The sequence below is a fragment of the Euprymna scolopes genome, chromosome 4, assembly GCF_053919585.1.
Source record: "Euprymna scolopes isolate OS-2025 chromosome 4, ASM5391958v1, whole genome shotgun sequence".
Taxonomy (NCBI): Eukaryota; Metazoa; Mollusca; class Cephalopoda; order Sepiida; family Sepiolidae; genus Euprymna; species Euprymna scolopes.
In genome coordinates this window covers 71,470,980-71,485,589 of record NC_136485.1, presented here as the reverse complement: position 1 = coordinate 71,485,589, position 14,610 = coordinate 71,470,980, and the positions used below count along the sequence as shown (strand labels likewise).

Below are 14,610 nucleotides of genomic sequence, written 5' to 3'. Positions count from 1 at the left end.
TCGTCATCTCCCTTAACGGGGATATACATGCGATTGGGACCCGCTTGTGAATTTCATACTCCCATGAACTTTCTCCTTTGGAGAAAGCCGGTTAAACCAAGCATAAGGTTAGTGCCGTTTCCATACAATTGTAGTATTATATTGTTTAACTTGTTTTTAAATATCATGAATGGAAACATGAAAATTTGTAATTGACGATAAATATTACTTATAAATTTTACATGATATATTTTATATTTATAAATCATATGAGATACCCACTTTTAAAAATTAATATTGAACGAAAATATTTTATACAACTTTAATATAATATATTTTTAACTTTTTGCAATTGATATTGACTGAAAATGGCTTTTATAAATTTTAAATAAGATATTTGTTTTTAATCTTTATTAAAAAGAAGATATTTTATTCAAACCTAAATGCCAAAATTAATTTCTCATTCTCAAATTTTGCATTTATATCGAATATTCGGTTAATTTTTAATGAAAATTTTCACTAGATGAATTAATTTTAATAAATTTCTAAAAATTTTGCAATTGATGAAATATTTTTTATATTTTTTTATAATTTATGATAAAGTTATTTTATTTATGTCAGTGGTTAACACGAATTGAAAACCTAAATGTCCAAAGTTCTATTCCAGTTTGTCCCACAAAAGTCAGTTTCACTTAGGATGTTGGCAACCTTCACCTTGTTCCTTCCGTAAGTAGCTGTCTTTTTATAAAGAATTCGGACTAGAAAAATATCGGGGAAACCAATGGCAACAATAGAATTTTCGAATTTATATGATATGATGATGACTGACAATGTAAATTGAAAGAAAAGTAAGTTTCCCACATTTTTAGGAATATAATTAATTGTAATTTTTTTTTTAATTTCATTTATTGAAAGTAATGATTTAAAGTTTTTAGGAAAATATTTAAAATATGCGGTTTTCTTTTTCTTTTCTTTTTTTTTTTTTTGAAAATATATTTGAGATGATTAAAGTCTCAAATGGAATTTGTAACAAACGGACTATCCCGGTCTATCAACCACCGGACATATAACACTTTCTAGTTTCATATAAGTTATTGCCCTATTTTTTGATGAGTGACACGTGGTAAGTTATTTCCCTACTTCTTTAGTGAGTGACACAGATAGATACGCATTAATCGGTTATGTAGGTGTGGTTAACTTATAACTATTGGAGATAATCACATTCGACTTTCATGGCTTTGCCACGCAACAGTAAATCTTATGTGTGATAAAGAACAATTCAGATTGACAAGATGCAATGAATTGGCATTTGGGATATAATGATGGACATTGCTGATAATAATCGAATTGATACGTAATCGATTAGTTGTCAAATAAGATTAATAACAAGAATAATGTAGAACATTTCAAGATGAGGCAGGACGAATCCAGAAATAATGGTAAAAATGAATTACGATGGGATTTATGAGAAATGATCGGATTAAATATGTAACCTAATTTGATCCGTACGTTTATATTGTACTAGATATAAAAAAAAAGACCCTGACCCGTTGGGCCAGCCGCTTAGTTCCGACAATAATTGTTTAAATGTTTTAAATCAAATTTAAAATAAAAATGGCATAATCCAAAGAGATAAATCTGCGAGAGAAAAACATAATAAGAAGGAGAAAGAGAGTCGTACATATATATATATATATATATATATATATATATATATATATATATATATATATAGTAAGTAATTTATAAAATATATATGGCGATTAAGCTACACTGAATATTCTGCGTTTCATCCAACTATAGGATTCGTCAGGCTTATGCGTGAATTCTGTCGTTGCTTCTTGTTTTTATATATGTTGAGGATTTCTAGTTGGCCAATCAGCTTTCTAGTATCCACCGCGCCCCTTCCTACCAGCCAATGGGCATGCATTTTATCAAACAAAGGATCTGTTTTAGAACTAGGTTAGTGGTTTTAGGTGGCCGTTCTCCTTTTTTTTTCTTTTTTTTTATACATATAAATATACCTATGTGCACACAAATATTCAGTGTAGCTTAATCGCCATATATATTTTATAAATTACTAACTAGCTCTACCCACGTATTGAGCACTTTTGAAGTAAATACTTAAAGTTTGCGCATAAATCTATACTTTCATATATTGAATTTATGTGAATAAATGAAGTAGTTATATATATATATATATATATATATATATATATATATATATATATATATGAGAATAATGGGAATAGTGTTACGACGAAATAGAGAAACAAAAAAAGGAACAAGCCGAGTTATGTGTTCACCAACGTTTCGTCTTTATTTCGAGACTTTCTCTGGATGAATGAAGAAGTCTTGAAATAAAGGCAAAACGTCGATGAACACACACACACACACACACACACACACACATATATATATATATATATATATATATATATATATGTATATATATATGGTCACTTTCTCCTGACAGAATATGGCTATCCAGTGTAAGGGTGTCTGCGCAATGAATTGTTTTGTGGCAAGAGTTGCGAAATCTCCGACCACATCTCGTTTTGGTCGGTGTTGTTAAATACCAGTGGCAACTAGATGTTCAGGACGACTGAAAACAATGCCGAGATAAGCGGAGAGAAAATACAGTGCCTAGAATTTCCAAATGGTCACCCATCTGGTACCAGCCAGGATCAAAGTTGCATAACCATAAATATTTCAGGTTAAAAATATCCAAAAGTAAAAGAATGAAAATAATGAAAATCATGTTCATTAAAGGCCTCGAGTAAAGCCGAACATTTATTCTCGCATGGCGAGTAGATTTATTGTAGCGACTTTTTGTAATTTTAATAAAATTATATAAATATCTATTCATAGAGAGAAATATAAATATATATATATATATATATATATATATATATATATATATATATATATATATATATATATATATGCGTGTGTATATATCTATGTTTATAGGTATGCGAGAGATGGAGAGTCATCCACGTATATTTATATAAAGATAGATATATAAATGGACAGATAAAGATATTAAAATATATATATATACACACATATATATATATATATAACATACACACACATATATGTATGTGTGTGTGTGTGTGTCTATATGGAATTGAGGTTTTCATCATTTAAAACTATATGAAAGAGAAAAACATTTGTTTCAAGTATTTCGTTAGAGAATTACTTGCTTTCATCAGGTTTCCGTAATCCCTGTATTAGTTCGCTTCTACAAACTTACTTTAATCTTTATATTTTTGTAGGGATCGTGAGTTGTGTACCAAAACTATTTTGGGGATTTAAAAACAAACAGTGTGACAGTCCACACAGTTGCTCAGACACTTTCTCCAGTAAATTTCAAGGTTATGGGGGTATTTTGAAGTATGAAAACAAGAGTTCACGTGAATTATTTTTACCATTTATGGAAGAAGAATGCAGTATTTTTTATTGTATTATTTTCTTTAATTTGCAACATTCTTCTTCCACAAAAGATAAAAATAATTCACGTGAACTTTTTTGAACATTGTTGCAAAGAATGAACGCTGTCTAAAATACAAATTTCCAATTTTTTTAACGTCTTCCATTTTTATTTTACTATTTTCTTTTTTTTTGTTAACAAGAGCGGAAGACCGCTTGAAATATAAAAAATAAAATATTAAATATATTTAAAAAAAACAAAAAAAAACATCGTTTTGATGCTTCAAAAAAACTCTCATAACCTTGAAATTACCATTCTAGAAGCATACGTGGACTTTTTAACATTATCTATATATATATATAATATAAATATTTCAGATGACCTACAACTGCGCGTTTCTGTTTCAGTATTGAATATACCACATCGGGAACAAAAGTTTATAACGTTCTCTGTCAATTGGGTATCACCCACCGGGTCATTCATCTAAATTGGGTTTGAATCAGGAAAACGTGACTTTCAAAGCCATTCGAATATTTTTACAAATTAAAAAGATAAAAGACCAACTCCAAAATAAGCATCTTTCTGCGCTCGATACACACATGCACGCACGCACGCACGCACACACACACGCACACACACACATACGCGCGTGCACACACACATACACGCACGCGCGTGCGCAAACACACACACACACGCACACGTACCGGCATATATCTACTATTTTTGCGCATGCGATAATTCATTCATAACTTGAAGTGATTTAATTTTAAATCTTCTTTGTCTCTCTATCGATAGCTCAACCAGTAGGGAACGCAGTTAGAGCGATAAATGTTTTGTTTTGTCTAATGGCTCCCAAGTCACTTTTTAAAACTTTGGAAATCAGTTCTATATATTAGTTGCAATATAATATTCAATAGAGAATTGGCTCTAGATAATCTGGATGAATTAAAATATATTTAAGCGTATTTTACGAGCAGGAAAAGCCGAGATCCCCCGTTAGTTATCTATAAAGGTACACGCCTAACCATATTCTGGTACTTCTTCAGTTTACGGATCGTGTTATCTCTTGAATAGGATTCTAAAGTTGCGTTTTATTTTTTTAGTATCTTTTCTTTATTAAATTGTTAGGTGAAAGTATAGAATATAAATAAAAATACTGCTGTGTTGTATTACATGGACTGACGCTGCTACCTTATTTGTTAAGCATCTACGAACCCAAGATCTCTCACCAATTTTTTCAGTGTGATCATATTATTATTTTCTATTTTTTATTTTTAATCTTTTACAAGGGAATAACCATTTATCAAGAACCCAAGGCTATTCGAAGATAACGGTTAATGAATGTAAGGTAGTCGTTTAGTAATCGTTAATGGTGTAGATTTGGTAGAATTTTGATTATTTATGGGGACGGCTCAACAAGAACTTGTTTACATTGGACTTGAGGACTCCCATATTGTAATCGGCTGGGATACAGGTCAATGGAACAGTATTCCACGTGCAGCAGTTCTAGGAAAGAAGCTTTGTTTATGGAATTACATTATGTACTGTTTTCATAGAGTGGGGAAAATTGCGAGTAGATTTAGGCTCAGATAGAGAGTGGGGAAAATTATTGATAGTGGTTGTAGCTAGTCGAGTGTTTTTTGTGAAAATTTGGTTAGGGGTCAATAGATTGGTGCTCAGGCGAGCAATTGCCAGGAAAATAACGATAGAGCAGAAACAGGCTCATAACGTCTCTTCTGTTAGAAAGAGGTTGCAGGGAAGAGAAAAAGGACATCACCTACTAGGTTTCGAAGCCGATTTTGAACTCAGTCAAGGTAAGATGGGCATACCGAGCAGCTCCTACCCAAATGTCGCAAGAGTATTCCATTTTAGGACCTACTTGGCTCTTATACTGATAGAGGATTGCATCGGCAGAGAAATACCTACTGGACGTTACAATGATTCAACTGTTTTTCCAGTAATCTTGGCAACAAATTTGATGTAGGTATTCCATTTCAGATCAGGAATGAAGATCAGCCTCAGAAGCTCCGTAAGATGAGAGCCATTTATTTCAATTCGGGCCAGATGTTGTGTCAGAGCGATTATGATGAAAAGAGAAAAGCTTGGTTTTAGATGCATTAAAATTAACCAGCAACCTTTTTCCCTATTGCACTACGTGCTCAAGATCAGAAGAGAGAGAGAGAGAGAGAGAGAGAGAGAGAGAGAGAGAGAGAGAGAGAGAGAGAGAGAATAAGAAAGATCTTGGTCATTGTCGGCCTTTGAAGTGTTGCCTGAATAATCTATGAATGTGATTTGGGAGATCATTGATGAAGATCAAAAAGAGAGTTGGGCCCAGCATGGAACGCTGTGGGATGCCATCGTTAATACTATGATTTCTACCCATCGATAACTAATCTTACAAGCCTATCAAAGAGAAGGAAATGGAGGAGGAGGAGGAACAACAACAACAACAACTACTACTACTACTATTATTATTATTATTATTGTTGTTGTTGTTGTTGTTGGTGTTGTTGTTGTTGTAGTAGTAGTAGTAGTAGTAGTAGAGGACATTCTCAGCTATTCCATAACTGGAAATCTTGTGAAGTAAACTTTTATGGCATATCCTATTAAATGCATTGGATATTGCAAGGGCGATTGCTCTAGAAACAAAGCTCTTGTCGAGAGATTCACTAATCCTGTGTAATATTACAGTTAGCACACGAGCTGTAGATCTAGCAGAACGGAAACAATATTGCATGTCACTGAGGAGGTTATTTCCGCTGAGGTGGTTGACCACTTTTCTATTTATTACAGATTACAACAACTGAATCATGATACATAGAAAACTGATTGGTCTGTAACTGAGAGGCAGATGACAGGTCTCCGGAATTTTTAAATACGAGGCAGATTGACGAAGTTTTTAAGCGTGTTGGAAAGCAGTTCTCTTTCAAACAATATTTGAACAGTTTTGTAAGTATGGGAGCTAATTCCAGCTGAAGCTTTTTGAGCACTATGACTGGAATACTGTCGGAGCCAATTGCTTTACTAAAAGCAAGGTCTTTGATAAACTTCGTAGAGATTTGTATATCGCATAACGCATTTTCAAACATTGGAGGAAATACGGTGGGTAAGCGGCCATCGTCGAAAAGGGTAGAATTTGCTGCAAAGTTCTTGGCAAAGAGTTTTGCTTTGTAAAATGTTGATGAAATTACCTCAGGTCCATTGATGATGGTTGGGATAGAGGACACATCTCTGTTCAGGACCCTTTTGTTATTCTTCAAAACTAGTGAGAACCAAACCGATGCTCAGCTACTTAAACTTAATGGAATGACATACGAATCTTTCGCATTCTTTATTACTCTTTTACAGTGGTTCTATGTAGTCCTAAATGTGGCTATAGTTTTTATACCATCTATTTCGTTGAAAGCAGTGGTTTCTGTGCACAATGGCAGCGGCACCTTCTAAAGTGAACCACGGCTGGTTATTAGGTTTTTGCTGGAATTTCTTGGATGGTATGAAGCGGTATAACGACAATTAACCATTCCGTCAGGTCTGATACTAAAGAGGACGCGTCCTTTTTAAACATGGAACAGAGGTATGTCTGATACAAATGTTCGGAAGTTATCCCAATCAACCATAGAGTATCGATATACAGTAAGATGGAAAGGTACATCTGAGAACTTATTACATTTTTTTATAACATTATTGAGACAACTGAATGATCAGAAAATCCATTATTAGTCTTTCTCTACATAGGAACCACCAAGAGTTATGCATTTCTCACATCGTTTAATGCAGCTCTGGAGACCGTTTTTGTGGAACACCCCAGGTTGGTCCTCCAACCATGACGTGACTTCAGAAATCAAGGCTGCATCATCTGGGAAACGCTTTCCTTTCAAAAACAACTTCATGGCTGGGAAGAGGTGAAAGTCAGAGGGTGCAAGGTCAGGAGAGTAGGGAGGATGGGGGAGGGTTTCATAACCACACGCCCGTGCTTCTGATCTGGCGACATACGAGTTGTGAACCGGAGCGTTGTCCTGCAGGAGGAGGGTACCTTTGCTGATCTTGCCCCGCCTCTTGATTTTGATAGCTTCCCTTAATTCCCTCAAAAGTGAAGCATAATAGGCTCCTGTAATTGTGGTACCATTTGCCAGGAAATCTGTCATCACTACTCCGTCCTGGTCCTAGAAGACTGTGAGCATGACCTTGCCAGCGGAGGGCTGCACCCTTACCTTCTTTAGATGTAGTGAGTCCAAGTGCTTCCACTGCATTGACTGGACTTTGGTCTCTGGATAATTGTGATGGACCCAGGTTTCATCCTGTGTAGTCAGTCTTTTTAAAAACTTTGGCTCATCTTCTTGGCACATCTCCAAATTCATCCTCGAGCACTCGATGCGTTCTTGCTTCTGGAATTGTGTGAGCAACCTGAAAATCCATCTGGCAGACACCTTATGCATATGCAAATGGTCATGAATGATAATTTCCACAGACCCTGTACTAATCTTGACATCTTGGGCTATTTGGGGAATAGTAATGCGCCGATCTTTCAAAATGGCAGCCTCAACTTGACGGACAGATGCCTCATCAATGGCAGAAGTGGGGGGGGGTCGACCAGGTCTGGGAGCTGTTTCCACAGACTTCCGGCCATGTTTGAATTCACGATGCCAGCGTTTTACAAGGTCATATGATGGGGCATTATAACCATAAGTTTCTTTCATTTCATCAAAAGTCTCCTGTGGTGTGCGTCCTTTCAAATACAAAAACCGGATCACTGCTCGACATTCAACAGGCTCCATTTCACACCTGACTCAGTTCAAACACCTATAAAACAGAGCTGTAATTTGACACATAACCAGTAGAGATATAAATCATTGCACATGCAAAATTTCAGCTAGATCAGACAACTGGACGTGAGTCAGGGGCATTTCTTATTGCACGCCCCTCGTAGAACGGAGAATGAGTACAATTCTGGGCAAGTTGTAAGAAAAAGGTCAAGGCATACGGGTGGGGTCATGAGCACTTCTTGTATGAATTTCCCTATACTCCCCAAATTTTATCTCCCTCTCAACTCACCAGATCTGAGCTTGCTTTTAAGACTCGCGTTACACATCAATTTTATTTTCATACAATGTTTATTTACGTGACGCTAGTCCTTTATCATCACTAGCCTCGTTTCACTTCTATACATCATCACACTGCTTAAACATGCCTGATAGACTCTTGCTTTGGTCGACAATGGTAACACTTTGCTGATAAGTAATAGAAAAAGTCCCCTGAAATTAGTCCGCATCAAACTAAATTATGGCGTACTAGGTGGGTGAAGATGTTCCATGTTAAATCAAAGGATATTAAATACTGATTTTAAAAGGTGTGAATTTATATGTGAGGAGAAACTCTTTCTTGCTTCATTTGTTTGAATATAATAAACACTGTCTCGGTATTTTTTTAGACGAGAGTTGATAGTTTGTATTATTTAGGTTATTTGGGCTGCTATTCTCATATTGGTCGTTATTTTCGCAATCTTTCAGCGTATTTTTTCGAACTATCAAAATCTTATGATGAGCACAGAGTACCTATATGGAATTTCGAACTGATTGATTGGTCTCATTAGATAACTGGGTAGAATTAATTATGTATTATTATAGCCTGTAGTACGGAATTGATTGTTAAATAAACGCCTTTATCCGTACACTACATCGACTAATTTTTATTATAGATAATAATAACTAAGAATAATATAATAAGAAATTTTTTGACGCAATCATTGAACAAAAATAATCCAACTCCGCGGATTAAATAAGGGGTTCTTCCTAAAACTCCGTATCTTCAGGAAGAGTAGAGATTACATCGATCGAAACCTTGTAATTATTAACAATCAAGCTGAGAATACTAATCCGATCGTGACGTCAACGTGACATCATTACTTTGATGCTGGTAATACCTGAGAAATGTATTCAAACTTACCTAGGCCGGTAAATAATATTTTTTTTATGTTTGCGGTGAAAAACAAATAATATCTTACACAATTTGTCTTCTTTTAAACTTTTATTATGAAAATTGAATCAGTATTTTTTACAAATGGATTTGAAATATAACAAACGGTAACTGGCCTATTGTTTATTTATTTATTTATTTATTTATTTATTTATTAGCGATTTTGTTGTATTTCATTGTTACGCTCACTTAAGCGTTGAGGGAGTTACCTGCCCTTTGTTTAATTGTCGTCGCTCCATGATTTTTTTATGGGGAACGTATTTTTTGTTATTATCATTATTAATAATTTTTTTATTAAGTATTTAAATATAATTTATTTATTTATGAATAAATAAATATTTAAATATTTAATAAAAAGGAATTATTAAAAAAACAGTAATTGATGTTTTTTTTTTAAATAGTAACTAATTAATAAATAATAAAATCTTTTGAGAATTTTATTTTTAAATAAAAAATAAATAAGTAAAACAAAAAGTCTCAGTCAAACTGTGAGTAATATTTTTTTTCCTTTTGTGTGTTAAAAAGAAGTTTTTTTTTGAAAATCGCATATGGACAAGTATGCATTGTTAAATTTATTTTGTACATTTATTTTGTGTAAATTTTTTTTTTTTTTGTCTTTAAAATAAATTTCTTGTTCCTCTTTTGCACGAATTATTTAATTATTTAAGCGATTTATATATTCATATTATTCCACTACATAGAAGCAATAGATGGACTTGTTTGTTGCTTACAGCTTAAAAATGCTAAAATCTTTAAGTTTTCTCAATCTATGTTTCTTTAGTGATTCGTTTCGGAACTTGTTTTGGAAATATATTACACATTTGCATATTAACAAAAAACAAACTTTTTTCAAATAATAAAATCAGTTTTTTAGTCCTTTTTATAACGATTTGAAGTATATTACAAATTTACAAATAATCAAATAAGTATTCTTTAGTGCTTTTTGTATAAATTGATTTGAAATATATTACAAATTTACAAATAATATAATCATTTTTTGTTGCAATGATTTTTCTAACTGGATTAAAAATATGATACATATATAATTTAGCAAACAATAAACTCTTAAAAAAAACTACCTAAAACAATTTGTTTTAGTTTATTTGTTTTAAAAGTAATTAAAACGAACTATTCAAGGTTATTTCACTAAGACAACAGAAAAAAAACAAATTAAAATTTGATGGGCAAAATAAAATCGAGTATTTTTCAGGGTTTTGCCGGCTTCAAAGTGTTGACGTCACATTGACATCGTATTCGGTCGCCATGGTAAGTAACGAAGTTTCAATATTACGTACCATTTTTTAGTAAAACAATTTATTACAAAAGTGAGTTTCCTCACAGAAAAACAAATGACTCCATAAAAATGTGTAGGTAAAATGCTACAAACCACGTGATGACGACACTTCGTCCATCGTCGGAACCTTCCGAAGGAACTCGTTGCATCTTCCCTCCGTGTATTGCGGCATGGACGTTGGTATGATGTACAACTCGCATACCCTAAAAGAGAAGCGAACATTTTTTTAGTAATCAAATTTATATCTGTGCGTCTATACTGTTTTGTTTTTTCTTTCTTCTTTTTTTAAAAAAAAGAACAAATAAAAACAGAACAATTAAAAATTTGAAATTATTTTTCAGACTTAAATGTTTTAAAAGAAGCAGCCTTCCAAGTAGACCAAATATTAAATGAATTTCAATATCGAAATCTTCGCATGCATCTCGGCAAACTCGGGAATGTTTATGTTGAAATTGAAGAATCTGTACGGAATTTCGAATAGAACCCTTTATTTATATCTACGGGGATATGTTGTTCTTATCCCGTTAACCATGATTGGGTAGAATTCCCAAGTAATTTGTAATTGTATTCTTAGTATTGCCTGTGCTAAGAATTACACCTTCAACCCCTATAGACTATCACATAGAACCCATGCATCTGTGGCATAACTGATACGGTAACGTTACACAAGTTTACACACGGGACTCACATGTTGTAGTAGTCTACGTCGCAAAGGAGACCAAAACAAAGAATAACTCGAAACCACTTTTTCGTGCAACAACAACATTTATTTCCTCATTCTTCCGGCACGCGTGAATTTCTATTTACAAGGCATTACACCCAAGGGATGATGGAGAGTAATCTATATTAAAAGAAAAAAATGAAGGACGGTAACTTAAAATTTTGTAGATCACACAATTAAAAGATTGCAAAAGTTCATAACGCAGAATAAAATGAGACCAAATACCACCTCAAAACGTAGAATCAAGACGACCAATACAAAGAGACCAATTGCCAAAAAGCAGGATCAAGGCAAACAATACAAAAGGATAAATTACCAAAAAAGTAGGATCAAGGCGAACAATAGAAAGAGACAAATTAAAAAACAATCAGGATCAAAGCGATCAATATAAAAAGACTAATTACCAAAAAGCAGAATAATTGTGAACAATAGAAAGAGACAAATTACCAAAAACCAGGATCAAAGCGAATAATACAAAAAGACCAATTACTAAAAAAGCAGGATCAAGGCGAACAATACAAAAAAAAATTACCAAAAAGCAGGAAACAATACAAAGAACAGTAAAACAAGAAATAAGGTTTTAAAAATTAGAATGAAAATAGAATGAATGCGCGTGAGAAATTTTGAAAGAGAAACGGAATCTTTACTGATAGCAAAAAAAAAAACAAAAAAAAAAACACGAGAAGAACAAAAATCTAAATAAAAAACTAAAATAGAAAAACACGAAAAAAAAAAAAAACACAAAACTACACCATAGACATAGGGACGAAACATTAGACCACAAGATCATAAGCTGGCTCAAACGGGTTATAAAAATAGATATGACCGGGTTGAGCAGGTTATCTACGTAGAAATGTGTTAATAACTTCTCATCAAACATTCAACCCGTATGACACAGAGCCAGTACAGAAAAATCAAAAGTTTATATTGAAACACAAATAGACAAACTCGTGATAGTTTATAAGAAAGAAAAATAAAACCACTATCAAATAGTAAAGAGTGGAGCTGAACATGACAAAGAAATTATGAAATTAGTTGCTTATTTATCAGAGAACTGAAGCGGCTGAGGAATATAAGAAGTTCAGTAATACGAATAATTAAAATAGCATCAAGGACATTTCCGAAAAAAATAAAACAAGTAAAACTATTGAAGAAGTTGAAATCAAAAAGGTTTTGGAAGCAGCAGGAATTTTAAAGAAAAGTTACAACGTGCAGGAACCAGCCAATATAACACAGTGACACGGATCGACCCAGATAAATTGAAATAACGTGGCAATGGGACAAGCACTGGAACAAGGTCGCTGGAAAAATGGTTGGATCATTCTATCGCTACAGTAGATATCTCACTGCCGATGCAACATCCACATGTATAAGAGCCAAGTACGTCCTAGGATCGAGCACAGTACTGGATAAAGGTAACGTTCAGTTGTAAGTTACACTTTTCTGGGAGTTGAAGTTTCAATCATCAGTAGGAGCGGCACTCAGAATACAATTGCGAATTATTATTATTATGGCTGACGGAACTAAAACATGCTACCTCGTGGATTAAATAAAGGGATCCGTTCGAAATTACATGCAAATTCTTGAGTTCGCAAAGATACGCATGAAGAAATTTGGAGACTACATCGACCGAAATGTTGTGAAAATAATACTCAATTTGAGAACAACGTATGGGAACCGAGTTCTACAAGCAAGCGAATACACGAACACAAACTGGTAACATTAAGGTAAACTTAATTATCGCCCTTTAATTCTGGAAATCCCATTCTTTGCTACAAGGGGGCGATACATATCACTTTTACATTCGGTTCGTTTCGTTTTTCCTCTTCATCGCTCGGACCTCAGACCATGCAGAACGCTTCGAAACTACTCTCCTGTTTTGCACCCACGCAAAGCACATTCGAATTCTCACAAAAGACTCTTGAGAAAAAACGCAAGTAGTGTTTTCTTATACCTTTTCGGTAACGAACTGTTTAACATTATACTTGTATCTATTCTGTTTATAAATCTACATTGCTTGTAAATATAATTACGGCGAATTTCGGGTACTCATTTCTTCACAAAATTGGGGCATGTAACTATTCTCTTTATTCTTCTACTTAACAATAGAGGGTGACTTCGCCCACTATAAGATTGGTGACTTCACCCTCTATAAGCAGTCATAACCGACCAAATAATACGTGTTATTTCGGAATTTTCCTTCTCCTTAGACTAACTGCACAGCCTTATTAGTTTTATTGCTTCTGTAAAGAAACTTTCGTTGGATAATGATCAGGCATACTCTTGTGAGAGAAAATATTTATTCTTAAAGATTTAGATACCGCTGACGAACACAGACACAAACAGTAGTAATAGTAGTAGTATTAGTAGTAAATAGCAGTTAGTCGTCTTACGGCTAAATTAAGAACTATCATCTTTTCTATTTTTATTTCTTATGTTTTCCTGCAAAAAGTTAATACACCTTATTGTTGTCTGTAACATGCTCAGTAAGTGATCACACCTCGACAATCGATTCAACAGAATCTGTGTTATTATTTAGTAGAGGATGAACATGCTTTTGTCGGGCTGAGATACAAGCAATCTACAGTTCTGAGAGGCTCACCCTATGATCTTTAAGAAGGGTTTTGTTTATTGTTAATTACCTGACGCGCTCCTTCCGAGAAATGTCGAGGAAGCTGCACACGCATTGTGCGCTGGTTGTTCTTTCCCCATATTCTGTCCTCATCTCCTGTATCCTATCTTTTCACGATAGAAGGAAGAAAAATGCGCACCTTTTTGCCACTTATTTCTGATTTTAATGATGTTTCTGGAAAGCTTAGTTGTAACGCATGCGCATAAAATCGTATTCAAAATTGCACTTCATTTCATCCTCATACCATACCGAAGTAACACTCACCCTAGACGGGTTGAATCGTTTTCTTCCGAAGGAGGACGTTTCATGAAAATATAAAATTCACAAGCAGTTTCCAGTCGCGCTTGTTTATCTTGGTCAGGGAAGATAACGAGTTTTTTTTTTCGTGGGGGGGGGGGAGCAGTTCTTTTGCAGAAAAGTGTGGATGTCCTCCTACATGCATAGCTTGACATTCTCAAATGATCACCCATCTGGTACTGACCAAGCTCAGTGTTGCTTAACTTTGATGCTCCAACGAGTACCGGGGTGTCAACGTAGTTATACTATATATTCTTCAATATTGCTGCAACTCA

At 34.0% G+C, this 14,610-nt stretch overlaps 1 protein-coding gene across 2 annotated transcripts in view; it reads right to left on the bottom strand.

Moving 5' to 3' along the window:
- Nucleotides 1–14,610, bottom strand: part of LOC145268417 (sodium/calcium exchanger 2-like) — a 365,943-nt gene that overhangs the window by 251,833 nt on the left and 99,500 nt on the right. For both annotated transcript variants that reach the window (XM_080123977.1, XM_080123981.1), the window contains exon 3: nt 10,779–10,888. In XM_080123977.1, coding sequence (XP_079980103.1) covers nt 10,779–10,888 — 110 coding nt within the window. The remainder of the gene's footprint in view (nt 1–10,778; nt 10,889–14,610) is intronic.